At 41.5% G+C, this 13,667-nt stretch overlaps 1 protein-coding gene across 7 annotated transcripts in view; it reads right to left on the bottom strand.

Annotated features, from left to right (window-relative positions):
- Positions 1-13,667, bottom strand: part of TJP1 (tight junction protein 1) — a 266,030-nt gene that overhangs the window by 29,871 nt on the left and 222,492 nt on the right. For all 7 annotated transcript variants that reach the window (XM_055417981.2, XM_055417982.2, XM_055417985.2 and 4 more), the window contains 3 exons: positions 11,352-11,455; positions 10,602-10,770; positions 10,252-10,399 (listed from right to left, as the gene is read on the bottom strand). In XM_055417981.2, coding sequence (XP_055273956.2) covers positions 10,252-10,399; positions 10,602-10,770; positions 11,352-11,455 — 421 coding nt within the window. The remainder of the gene's footprint in view (positions 1-10,251; positions 10,400-10,601; positions 10,771-11,351; positions 11,456-13,667) is intronic.

Raw genomic sequence — 13,667 nt, 5'->3', positions numbered from 1 at the left:
AAATAAAATACTAAGGGAAAATAACACTGTATTAGAGGATTATTATATTGATACAGTGGTCACAGCAGGGCTGTTTCAAGAGTGCAAGACTAGTTCAGCATTAGAAGTCTACCACATAATTCTATCCAAACATTACAGAAAAAGTTAATACTGGTCAAATGGGCATGTGAAAACAATCAACAGCCATTCCTAATAAAAGTCACAAATAAAGCAAAGATCATCACATAATAATGAAACTATTTTACGAAACGAAGAGCTATTATCATATTATGTAGTGAAACACTGAATCCATTTGCTCTAAAATCAGTAACAGCACAGTGACACCTGCCAACATTACTGTTACACCACTATCTGAAGACTTGGATGACAGAATCATGCAATAATGAGCCTGGAAATACTGGCAGAAAACTTTAGTGAGCAGAAAAGAATATTAAAAATTATTTGAATTAAAATAACTTTAATTACATTGAGAATTAAATATCCTCAACAATCAGATAGAAATGAAAGGGTAAAAATATCTCTAGAACAACAGCATTAAAAATTATAAATCTATACAAACCTAGACTAGGGGAGATCTCCCTAAAAAGCAAGATAAAAATTCAAAAGCCATGAAAAAACAACACCCCAGAAAAATGAGCAACAGAAATGAACCAGAAATATACTAAAGAAGAAATTCAACATGGAAATATCACAAAAAGATGGTCAGTTCCAGTACTAGTCAGGAAATCAACTGATAATAAGAAGTTACCATTTTGCAGCCATCAGACTGGTACACATGGAATTCTGAGAAACAAACGAAAGCACTGCCACGTATGTATCACTGAATCGCTTTCCTACACACTTGAAACTAACATTGTAAATTAAATGTACTTCAATTTTAAGAGCAAGATAAAAATGTAAACACTACTTTTGGAAAGTAATCTGGCACTAACCATGAAAAAATTTTAAATGCCAATACATGCTTTAAGTATTTTAACAGTTAAAAAAGCCAATATATGAACCCATGGACAAAAATGAAAAAGACCTAGAAACAGACTTTCCATAATATGGAAAATTTCTGATCAAATGAAAAAGCTAAAAGGATGCTTACCTTGTGTCATGTGAAATAACCTAACAGCTGGGGAATAACGTGCAGAGCCTCCTATTTTAAAATTCTTTGTAAAACACCCAGAAACTCTCTACATGATGCTAAACGATGACACGAATACAGAGAAAAGCTTACTTCAAGTCTGAGATCCAGATGTAGTGGAGTTGGTAGCTGTGGCCTGTATCACTTGTTCTGATGAGCATACAATGCTTTCATAATTGAAGACAGAAAACTAAAATCTTAAACTTACAATGAAACAGTGTTGTTAACTAGAGATAGGAAAATAGCCCCCAAACAAAATGTGAAGAACAGATGGCAGAACACATGTGGTGAGACACCACTGAGGTGTTAAAGACCACTTTTCCCCACAGCTGCGCATGGGTGCACACACACACAACACTCTCACACACCCCATGTGCAGAATTACCAGACAGATGGGGGTGCCAGTGGTTCACAAAGGGGGAAGCAGATACAACAGCAGCCCAGAGAAACCCTTACATTTATCTTGATTGTTTCAATTTTCAGGTGGCTCAGACAGTAAAGAATCTGCCTGCAATGCAGTAGACATAGGAGACATGGTTCAGTCCCTGGTGGGGAAGATGCCCTGGAGGAGGTGGCATGGCAGTATTCTTGCCTGGAAATCTCATGGACAGAGGAGACTCGTGGGCTGCAGTCCATAAGGTCACATCTTCTTATAAAAGACTGAAAAGTTTTTAAGTATTTTAAAATAATGATTATTTAAAGATGAAATTAAGTCTAACTTTAAAGAATTTAATTCCATAGTGCATATTATTAGCAGTCCCTTAGCAGGAAAAAAGTTTCTTCCTGATATTCTCCTGAAAGAATAAAACATATGCTTTTTTTATAAGAAAAGTGTTCAGAGTTCTATTTTTAAGTTAGTTTAACTACTCTGGGGAGGGTGTATTCCAGTTTTAAATTATATTAAAAGAGCTGCATGTAAGTAAAACAGTCTTTTAGTAAAATACACACACAACACACACATATGCCAAGATATTTTCTAGCTCAAACCAGAATGAACTATTTTTAAATCATAAAAGGTTAAAACTTTTTAGCCACTGCTTATGTAATAATGGGGTGGGCTTCCTTGGTGGCTCAGATGGTAAAGAATGTGCCTGCAATATGGGAAACCCAAGTTCAGTCCCTTGGTTGGGAAGATCCCATAGAGAAGGGAATGAATCCTCACTCACTATTCTTGCCTGGAGAACACTATGAACAGAGGAGCCTGGTGGGCTACAGTTCATGGGGTTGCAAAGACTCAGACATGGCTGAGCAACTGATACTCTATGTATTAATATCTCACATACAATTAGTCTAAGTATAAATAAATACAATTAAGCTATCTGTAAACTGTTCTAGGCGAGTCATAATAAAAAGGGCAATACAAAATAGTAAATTCTTCTTGCATTCTTTGCTCTAAAAATACAAATGTACATATGAACATTTTGAAGAGAACAAGGTTAAAGAAAGAACTACATAATTTTAATAGTTCTACAGAATTCTGTTGCTGTGCAACTGGCTTAAAACTATCTGTTTAATAAAGATCACATTTCTGGACTTTCCTGGTGGTCTCGTGGTTAAGAATCTGCCTACCAATGCAGGACTCGATCCTTGGTCTGGGAAGATCCCATGTGCCACGGGGCAAATAAGCCCGTGTACCACAACTACTGAAGCCTGTGCTCCACAGCCAGAGAAAACTGCACTGAGAAGTCCATGCACCATGATTAGAGAGCAGCCCCCACTCTCTCTAACCAGAGAAAGCTCACACGCACCAACAGATTTTTTTTTAAAGTTGTAAGTTTAAAAAACAATTTCCAATTCCAACTGATTTTCTTCCTTTCCTGTAACTGAAAAAAAACTTCCCGAATCTACAACATGACTAAGTAACGCTGATGATAACTAAGAATCAAATATTTTAAAGTGAACATCCTCCCCAGTGGTAACCAGGCCTTGTAATAGGGCTCCTGCTCCATACAACACACAAAAATCCCAGAAGTATTTCATTTTTGGCTAATTTTCATTCTCCTCTGACTACCACCTTTCATTAACGTAATTACTACACTTTAATGCAGATCAGTGGAACTCACATTATTCTATTAAACTGTTCACACGCTCAATATTTTAAAAAATCATTCTTCTTAGTGCATTTCCGTTATCTACCAAAAGGTGGAGGCATTTTTCAATACATATAGATTTAGAGCCATGCTGTTAATAGAATCATGAAGAAAGTCATTTATGTAGCTTGAAATTTTCTAAAACTCATATTAAATAAATGAGGTGAAATCAAATAATATATTTTTGGAGAAGGAAACGGTAACCCACTCCAGTATTCTTGCCTGGAGAATCCCATGGACGGAAAAGCCTGGTAGGCTACAGTCCACGGGGTCGCAAAGAGTCGGACACGACTGAACGGAACGGAAGAAATGATTCATCCTACGAAAGCAAATTTATACTTTCTTTTCAGAAACATTTATTGCTCACAGGTTGGCAAGACCTACATAGTTTAGAATGAAAACAGAAACTAGGTGCCCTTTAAAGACCACTGGACTAGCTCACCCCTAATTAACAGTAAAAAAACAGAAACTCAGAAAGTAACTTAAACCAGGCTCCCAAGTTCTTCTCCACTGACAGAGTTCAGTATGGTGGACCCCTAACACATATAAGGAAGAAAAACCAAGGTGCACTCAAATCTGATAACTCAGAATGCTCCCACCAGTTAATCCCCCAAGTTATATATGCAAACACACAGATATTACACACTGAAGTTTCTCTTCGACAGCAACTCAAATATCATAACATGGCACAGTGGATTAGAGGGTGAGCAAGGCAGAGTGAGCGCTATGGAGATTCTGGCCAGGTGCTCAGGCAGAGAAGCGAAGAGCTGCCCCTGAGCATGCTGAGAGAGCGAGAATGTTAGAGAGAATGTTAACTTGTGTAAGAAGGTACTTGTGTAAGAAAATAATTCCCAGCTGATGGAGTAAATAGAATGTATACTTTTTACTTTAAAAACAGTGACAATAAAGTATAATATTTAAGCTTGCCTTGGTGCCACTGGGCCCACAATCTCTGCTTAGAGGTTAAAATCCATCACTACATAATATCCACAACATCACTACACGGGGGTCTCCATTAACTAGAGAAACGTTATCAACTGTGATTCTCCCTTCAGCCTGGTCCCTTACAAAGAGTATGAAAAACAAAAGGTCACTCTGTACTGCTAATCTGGTAACCTAAAATTCCCAAGGATTGAAAATAACAGTCAGTGCTTACCCTCAATAACAAAAGTTCGGGATGGGTCATCAACATTCCACTCACTTTCCAACATTACACAAAGAATCTTACCAAAAAAAACCCTTCAGTAACAATTCAACTTCAGTTCAGTTCAGTCGCTCAGTTAGAAACAACTATTTTAAAGTTTCACATTCTCCCCAACCAATTTTCCAAAACCGGAAAAAAGAGAAAACTTTCCAAGAACTCCAAAGCACTGGCTCCTCTGCTTCTGAGGTCCACCCCACTGGCTGCCATGCTGTTCTCCCAGCAAGCTGAAAGCTGTCCTCTCTGTCTTACTCTGGACCTGTCCTCCACTGTGGCTCCTTCTCACTGGCTCCCCTGAAGACAAGGTGACAAGAGAGAAGCCTTCCTTCCATATATACAAATGTATATAAGAAATGACTAAGTAATACAAAATATAACCTTTTACAATTCAAATTTTCTACATATGAACCATATCCGAATTAGTTTGAACTTTTACTGCAATACAGTTTTTCAACAGTTTGTACCTGCTTATGATAAATCAGTAGCACAAGAGTCACATTAAAACAGTTTATAGAACAGAACCAAAGCGTAAACATATGTTGCTCTTCTAAAGAGAAAACTCACAAAATGAGCCTGTTAAATAACTATAACGACTAGGGAGAGTGCAGTACAGCCAGGCAGAGGCTTGGAACTCACTCTGCACCTCAAATACTCTATAGTGACGAGTCCCCTTACTGACAATCCTGTCAATCAGCACGAGGCAGTGCCCCAGTGAGAACCCCCAGCTCCATCCTGAGCAGTCTCAGTCCAGACCAGGCAGTGGAATGACACTGAATAAAATATACAGAACCAACCTAGCAACAAGCATCAAGTGATTTAACAAAATCACTGTAATAATTCTCTCTGCTGCTGCTGCTAAGTCACTTCAGTTGTGTCCGACTCTGTGTGACCCCATAGACGGCAGCCCACCAGGCTCCCCCGTCCCTGGGATTCTCCAGGCAAGAACACTGGAGTGGGTTGCCATTTCCTTCTCCAATGTGTGAAAGTGAAAAGTGAAAGTGAAGTCGCTCAGTCATGTCTGACTCGTAGCGACCCCATGGACTGCAGCCTACCAGGCTCCACCATCCATGAGATTTTCTAGGCAAGAGTACTGAAGTGGCTTATTATTTTTTAATTTACAAACAAAATTATTTTAACATTCTAGACCAGTGAGGGACTGGCAGACTTTTTCTGTAAATGGCTCCATGGGCCAGGCACTCTCTGCCAACCTTTCATAATTATAACACTGTAGGATGGGTTCCAATAAAACTTTATTTGCAAAACCAGGCAGCAGGCTGGATCTGGCCCACAAGCTGCAGTTTGCCAGCTGCTGTTCAAGACAACAATAAGGGTACACTGTTCATCTGATTATAAGGAAGAAGTGAGCATGTGTGTTATGGCTCGGAACTCAACTCTCTAAGAACATCAGGTAGAGGAACCTATGCAGGTCACAACAAGGGAAGGCTCTGAAGGTTTCTGTTCCCTTGAGTAACCTTCCCCTTCTTTCTCTACTCCAGGAAGGGCAAACACTTGGGTCAAAAGGCCAAGAGGCCTTAATTCTCTTGTCAACAACATAACCCTGGACTTTATTCTTAGCTTAAACTGACTAGCCTATGGAATGAGGAAGTCTTCTTAGAAGTGGTCAATGTGAGCACATGGGAAAGCACACGTGGACAGTCTACAGCATGAACTGCTCCTACGACTAATCACTGTAATAGAGGAAGCTGCTAGTATCTGTGCCAGGTGTTACAATCGTCCTTCACAACTTTGTGGTGATACCTTCTTTACATCAAATGAGGAAACTAAAGCTCAGAGAGGGATTCAAAGTGGTGCAAGCAACCAATGACAAGCTGGGGCTCAAACCCAGGAAAACTGGCTTCAAAGTCCAAAAAGATGACTGCATTCTGTTGCTTCTGACAACAGAAGGTTACTCTATTTCTGACAAAATGAAGGTTACTATTCTCTGCAGGTAACTGCAGTCTTACAAAGTCACAGATATTCAGAAACCCGGGGTGGGGGGTGGGGGGCAGTAGTGTTTCACACACAAAACTGAAACTTTTTTCACTCGTCTTTTTGTATCATTTTTTAAACCGCAGAATTATAACATCTGTAAAACAAAAGCATCTGTTCAAACAAACAACACAAGGAAAATGTTCCACAGTGTTTTTGAAACACACGCTGGAATCAAGACTGCCAGGAGAGACATCAATAACCTCAGACATGCAGATGACACCACCATTACTTCAGAAAGCAAAGAGGAACTACAAAGAGGAACTAAAGAGCCTCTTGATGAAAGTGAAAGAGGAGAATTAAAAAACTGGCTTAAAACTCAACATTCAGAAAACTAGGATTATGGCATCCGGTCCCATCACTTCATGGCAAATAGATGGGGAAACAATGGAAACAGTGGCAGACTTTATTTTGGGGGCTCCAAAATCACTGCAGATGATGACTGCAGCCATGAAATTAAAAGACGCTTGCTCCTTGGAAGGAAAGTTATGATCAACCTAGACAGCATATTAAAATACAGAGACATTACTTTGCCAACAAAGGTCCATCTAGTCAAAGCTATGGTTTTTCCAGTAGTCATGTATGGATGTGAGAGTTGGACTATAAAGAAAGCTGAGCACCGAAGAAATGATGCTTTTGAACTGGGGTGTTGGAGAAGACTCTTGACAGTCCCTTGGACTGCAAGGAGATCCAGCCAGTCCATCCTAAAGGAGATCAGTCTTGGGTGTTCATAGGTAGGACTGATGCTGAAGCTGAAACTCCCAATACTTTGGCCACCAGATGCAAAGAACAGACTCATTGGAAAAGATGCTGGGAAAGATTGAAGGCAGGAGGAGAAGGGGTTGACAGAGGATGAGATGGTTGGATGGCATCACTGACTGACAGACATGAGCCTAAGCAAACTCCGGGAGTTGGTGATGGACAGGGAAGTCTGGAGTCCATGGGGTCGCAAAGAGTCAGACATGACTGAGTGACTGAACTGATCCTGAAGTGATATCTAAAGTGTTTCTCAAAATGCAAGGACCCTCTAAATTAAAATTGCACACTTGTCTGGATTTTAATAGTAACTTTATGGAGGAAATAAAACCTTTAAGCAACTTGTACTATTTTTCATCCTGCCTTTAGGCAGGCTACTTAAATTTTCAGGAATTATATTATCAGCACAAACATATGAAAATAGATCTGCAAACTTTTTGTCTTCTGTAGCCGAAGTACTGTCTTCTCCTTAGGATCTGCTATGTGGTAACATGCAGAAGAGAATGCTATTATATTAGAAACTTAAAGTTATTATTCCCTGCCTCCATCCCAGGTGAACTCAGAAGCAGGCCCAAGATTCTATATTTTTCAAAGATCTCATATAATTGGTGTCACCTATAAAGAATACTTCGGCGATCAGCTTTCTTCACAGTCCAACTCTCACATCCATACATGACCACGGGAAAAACCATTGCCTTGACTAGACGGACCCTGGTTGGCAAAGTAATGTCTCTGCTCTTTAATATACTATCAAGGTTGGTCATAACTTTCCTTCCAAGGAGCAAGCGTCTTTTAATTTCATGGCTGAAATCAGCATCTGCAGTGATTTTGGAGCCCCAAAAAATAAAGTCTGATACTGTTTCCACTGTTTTTCCATCTATTTCCCATGAAGTGATGGGACCAGATGCCATGATCTTTGTTTTCTGAATGTTGAGCTTCAAGCCAACCTTTTCACTCTCCTCTTTCACTTTCATCAAGAGGCTTTTGAGTTCCTCTTCACTTTCTGCCATAAGGGTAGTGTCATCTGCATATCTGAGGTTATTGATATTTCTCCCAGCAATCTTGATTCCAGCCTGTGCTTCTTCCAGCCCAGCGTTCCTCATGATGTACTCTGCATATAAGTTAAATAAGCAAGGTGCTTTTGAACTGTGGTGTTGGAGAAGACTCTTGAGAGTCCCTTATACTGCAAGGAGATCCAACCAGTCCATTCTAAAGGAGATCAGTCCTGGATGTTCATTGGAGGGACTGATGCTAAAGCTGAAACTGCAATACTGTGGCCACCTCATGCAACGAGTTGATTCACTGGAAAAGACTCTGATGCTGGGAAAGGTTGGGGGCGGGAGGAGAAGGGGACGACGGAGAATGAGATGGCTGGATGGCATCACCGACTCTGTGGACATGAGTTTGAGTAACTCTGGGAGTTGGTGATGGACAGGGAGGCCTGGCGTGCTGTGATTCATGGGGTCGCGGAGAGTCGGACACGACTGAGCGACTGAACTGAACTGAACTGATAAAGAATACTTGAGGCTCCCAAGAGAAGTAAAACACTCCAATATAATAGGAAGACACCTAAAAAACAAATTTTAAACCCTCTTCAACATTTAAAGTTACAGATGCTGAATATTTAGGAAATCTAAATGAAAAAATGTAGCTATTAAAAAGACCTATCTAAAGTTTAGAATTTGGTTACAATAGATACAAATGGCCAAAATTTTGATGAGTATTTCTTTCTTTTTAAAGGAAAATCATGTCCAAACTGCTTGCTGCCAGCCTGGCCTCTAGGGGAGAGAACTGCGTTAGGACTGCACCACGCCCTATGAGTCATGTCAGTTCTATTGCTGTGTGTGTGCTTCAGGCAGCCATCCTCTTCCAGGTAAAGGATGTGCTGTGTCAGCAAGATTTCCAGATTTAAGATGTTAACGTACAGCAGTTAAAACTAGTTATCGGTTATTAGTCAGTTTTTCATGTGACATACTATAATATTCCTTAAAAAATCATTACAATGTTAATTACAAAGATCAGGGTTAATATAATTTATAAATCTGAAATTCACAGAGAATCAGCTTCACAAATAGCTAAAATCAGCAGTGTGCAACAACTGTGTCAGGGTGATTTCTGACAGTCTTCAGGAAAGCTCTCTTCTGGGAGGTACTTCTCATTTGCTTCCTCAGCGTCCTTGGGAAACACTCTCCCACTTCTGGGCATTCTGTTTTGTTTCTCTTGGCAACTTTAGTGACTTCATGGCTTAGGTGAACACCACCCTCATGCAAGTCAGTCACAAGCAATCACAGTGAATCTTAAACTGGTCAGCTCTGGACTTGACTAAGTGCAAAGAACAGACTCATTGGAAAAGATGCTGGGAAAGATGCTCTCCAGGACTAAGAGCTCCAAAGTGGACTGCTGCTAAAACCTGGGTCCACTGTTGGCCAACAGAGCCCTGTGCTCGTCCAGAAATTTTACGTAAAATACTACATGTATCTGTGAGTGCGCCTCTTTCTGGAGAGAAGGATCATCTTTTTTTTCGGATTCTCAAATGTGCATGTGACCCCTCAGAACATAAACTCAGGTAAGTCACAATACTAGCATGGCAGACCCTCTGACGTAAATAAATACCACAAAGTGTACTTTAAAGGGAAAAACAAAAGTCCAGGTTAATCTCCACTAAAAGACACTACCATACACATTTAATTTGTCCTACAGCTTGTTAGCATCTTCTAATGCAGTGGATCAGCAAATTGTAGCCAAGAGCCAACTGTTTTTTTTTTTAAAATAAAAAGTTTTACTGGAAAATAGCCATGCCCATTCATTTACATACTGTCTACACTAGTTTTGAGCCACTAAGACAGAGCTGAGTGCTGACAAGACTTGGATCACGTACCTAAAACATTTACTATTTGGCCTTTTATGAAACAGTCTGACTGACCTCTGTTACTCTAGGTAAGAAATACATAAATTGATAGAGAAACACAAAGCAAATTTAAGTAATCAAAAGAAAATGTATCTTCTAGTTTTATTTCTAAGCAAAACCAGAAGCATGCACCAAGCACACACACCACTGTTTTACTTTCACAACAGAGAGTGATTACCTGCCGCTGCTGGGCTGCTGTGGAGAGTGTCTAGAATGGTCAGAAGGCTCAGACCGCTGGTCAGGAGACCGAGAGCGGTTGTGACGGGGAGGCCGGTCGTGGGATCGACCTGAATGGTCTGATGCCAGTGACTGGATTTCTGAAATATCTGTTAAACAAAAGGGTGCTGTTTATTTCCCCAAGATTATAGTAAAATATAAGGCACTCCAATGATAAAGGAAATAAGTTACTAAATATAATTTCCCATACAATGGTGGATTTAAGCATTAACTTAAACTCAAACATGTCCCACCTTCCCACTTTAAGCAACAGATCACCTTGAGGGTCTCTAGAAACAAAACCACACTCACCGTCCCTCTCAGAGGCGTCAGCAGAGTGGATGCTGTCGGAAAGGTCAGGGACATTCAGCAGGGTAGCCCGCTCATCTCTCTGCACCACCATCTTTAACTTGCCCTTAGACCTCTCGATCAGCGTCTTCGCATCTGTCAGTGACATGTTCTCCGTCACGGTACCATTTATCTGCAACAGAAAAGAAACTGTAGTTTGAAGCTAAATGACAAAAATACAAGCATTAACTTAGTGAGACATGGACAGCAATATCTCAGCTGCTCCCAGGCTTGCTCCAAGAGCTAAAATATTCCCTTCACACTTTCCTAAACTATCAAAATACTCCTCCTTCCCGAAATGATAAACCTTCACAACACGGCTGCTCTGCCAGAGGAGCCCACATCACACCCTCTACCTCTTCCTGGTCACTTTCTGTGCTTATGAGCAAACCAATAAAGTTGACATTTCAGTAACATCTGGAGGAGTCATCAAAACCACTTAAAGTGGAACAACAGGCAAATCTGTCTACAAAGTAATTCCTGTTAGTGAATAATATGCATCTGGAGCTATTAATTCTCCAGGACGACATGACACCCAAAGAAAAGCATCAGTGCTGACATGGAGTAATAGTCATGGCAGGCTATACAGTCCACCAAATACTGATTTCTAATTCTTCTTGGAAAAATCCATTCAAATATGAAAAGGAGCTATGTGGTCACACTAGAACTTGTTTTCTATTGCAGTTCATAAAAATGTTAAGAACATGACTATACCTTCAATACAACATCGCCTTCTTGAATATTGCCATCTCTTGCTGCCAAACTATCTTGTGAAATTTCCTTCACAAATATATGGCTGGCCAATCGAAGACCATATTCTGAAATAATATATTTAAATGTCTTTAGTGTAAATTCCCAAGACACTTAAATAGAGTTTAAAAGTATGAAACGAATAATCACCGCATAAAGAAAGTTTTTAAGTACAAGCAATAAGTTATTCTTGGCCTTCCTGCAAAGAAGACATTTTCTCATGTCATCAGAAGTTGTCACCATCAGTGTGAAAGCACAGGGCAAGTCCGTGGTCCAACAGCAGACTGACACTCATGCCCTCACTGTGCAGGGAGGACTGAAGAGAAGACTATCCCCTCTGACCTGTCAGGCTGATGCACCAGGCTGTTACAAGGTTTAATGATAACAATTCTGAAAACAAACACCCTAGGAAGCTCAATGATTTTAGTGATGACTTGTATTACCATGTGTATACTATTTCTGTTTCCCCCAGTTCCTACAGAAGAGGATTTTGGGTCCTAAACCCGTCCAACTCTGAGAGGCATACGCAGAACATCAGCACGAGCCACTAGAACTAGGGCCTGGAAGGAGCCAAGCAGAGAGGGGAGCAGTTAAGGATGCCAGTCCTTCCAACAGCCAGCAGAGCACCCAGGATGCAGCAGCAGGAACAGGACCTGTGGGCAGGGGAGCAGTCAGAACTAAAGACATTACCGGCAGAGTCCAAAAAACCATCCAGGGGCCTGTAGAACGATGGACTTTTTTTTTTTAATTAAAACAATATGCAATCGGTATAATGTCTATAGGAACAGGATTGCTCCTGGTTGTGTTAGGAATCTGACTGGGGGCAAGAAAAATAGAAAGGAAATAAGTGTTATTTTTAAGGTGGGCTAAGACCTGCTACTCAAGCTTTTAGAAGTTACATCAAAGTTACAGTTTTACTTAAGGTAAATATACAAAGACTGTTGACAAACAGAAACAGAACTGGGACAAAAGGAAAAGACTTCACAGAATCTACACAGTCCTCTCTCTGCTTCAGAAACGGTCATCATATCTCTCAGAAATAAAGTGCTGATTAAAAGACTGTCCTTATTTAGGATTTAAAAATTATAAATGACCAATACAGAGATGACTCTGAAATAGTCCCTGTATATGAAAGTATCATTTATCCCAAGTATTTCTCTGGTAAATATGAACGAGGTGGCAGGCTCTACAGAGAAAAGCAGCAAGCAAGAGGCAGCCCTTCGCTCTGGCAGCAGGGGAAAGACGTCACCACAGTCCAGCTTCGGTGGAGCTCAGGGTGGGCAGTACAGCACTCTGTGCCAGCAGGGGGGGTGGCGGGGGGGTCACAGAGGGCACCTCCCCCTCGGCCCCGAGAAGCAAACACTAATGTTGAAGCTCCATCTAAGAAACACTGCCAGTAAAGCTGAAAAGTGAGGTTGTGTGGTGGGGCAGTGGCACAGACAGAACGGCTAAAAACAGACACAGCAGAAGGCATGAAGGAAGACGAGGCAGGTTTGATGAAGCCTAAGTGCAGGAAAAGTCAGACACAGCAGCGCCCCAGAGGCCCTGTAACCCAAGGAGCAGAACCAACAGGAGCCCCAGAGACGAGCTCACAAGGGTGAGCGAGTCCAGTTAAGAAAGGGTGGCGTGGTGCTCCTCACCGAGCCCCACCACCCCACCGCCAAAACCCATGTAGGTTAACTTGACAGTATCGATCGTTTTCTATGTGTACGCATCTCAAGCATCACACTGCACACCTCAGATATACACAGCTTCACATACTAACACATACTGTTTATCACACGTCAGCAGCGATGGGAGAAGAGAAGGTGCTGGTGGCTTGGATGAGGGGTGGAGGTGGAGAAGGGAGGAGCCGGACAGCAGGGCGGGTGTGCGCTCAGCAGACACAGGAAAGCAGAGGGGAGACGGTGGCATAGGTAATCACGCCACAATGAGCCAGGCTGGCCTGAGACACCAGGTGCAGAAGGACAGTCAATGCGCTACTGTGTAAGAAACATGAGGAAACGTTCCAAGACGGACACGGGAGTTTCGCTGGAGATGTGCTGAGTCGCGGGGCCACGGAGGACACTTCAGTGAACAGGTCTGATCCAACTGGGACCCTGGGGTGCACACAGGTGTGGGGAAGGAGCTGCACCATCATGAGAGCTCCTCAACCCCTCAGGGAGACCCCAGGAAAGAATTCACAGAACACTGGAAGGTAGGATGAGTATAATGAGCTGGCCAAGGATACAGAAGGTGGGGGAAGCCCTGACACCCGCAGCATTGCAGAAGCCAAGAGAA

The sequence above is a fragment of the Moschus berezovskii genome, chromosome 21 (assembly GCF_049115385.1).
Source record: "Moschus berezovskii isolate FMDL1 chromosome 21, NW_MosBer_1.0, whole genome shotgun sequence".
Lineage (NCBI taxonomy): Eukaryota > Metazoa > Chordata > Mammalia > Artiodactyla > Moschidae > Moschus > Moschus berezovskii.
This window is presented reverse-complemented; position numbering and strand designations above follow the sequence as displayed.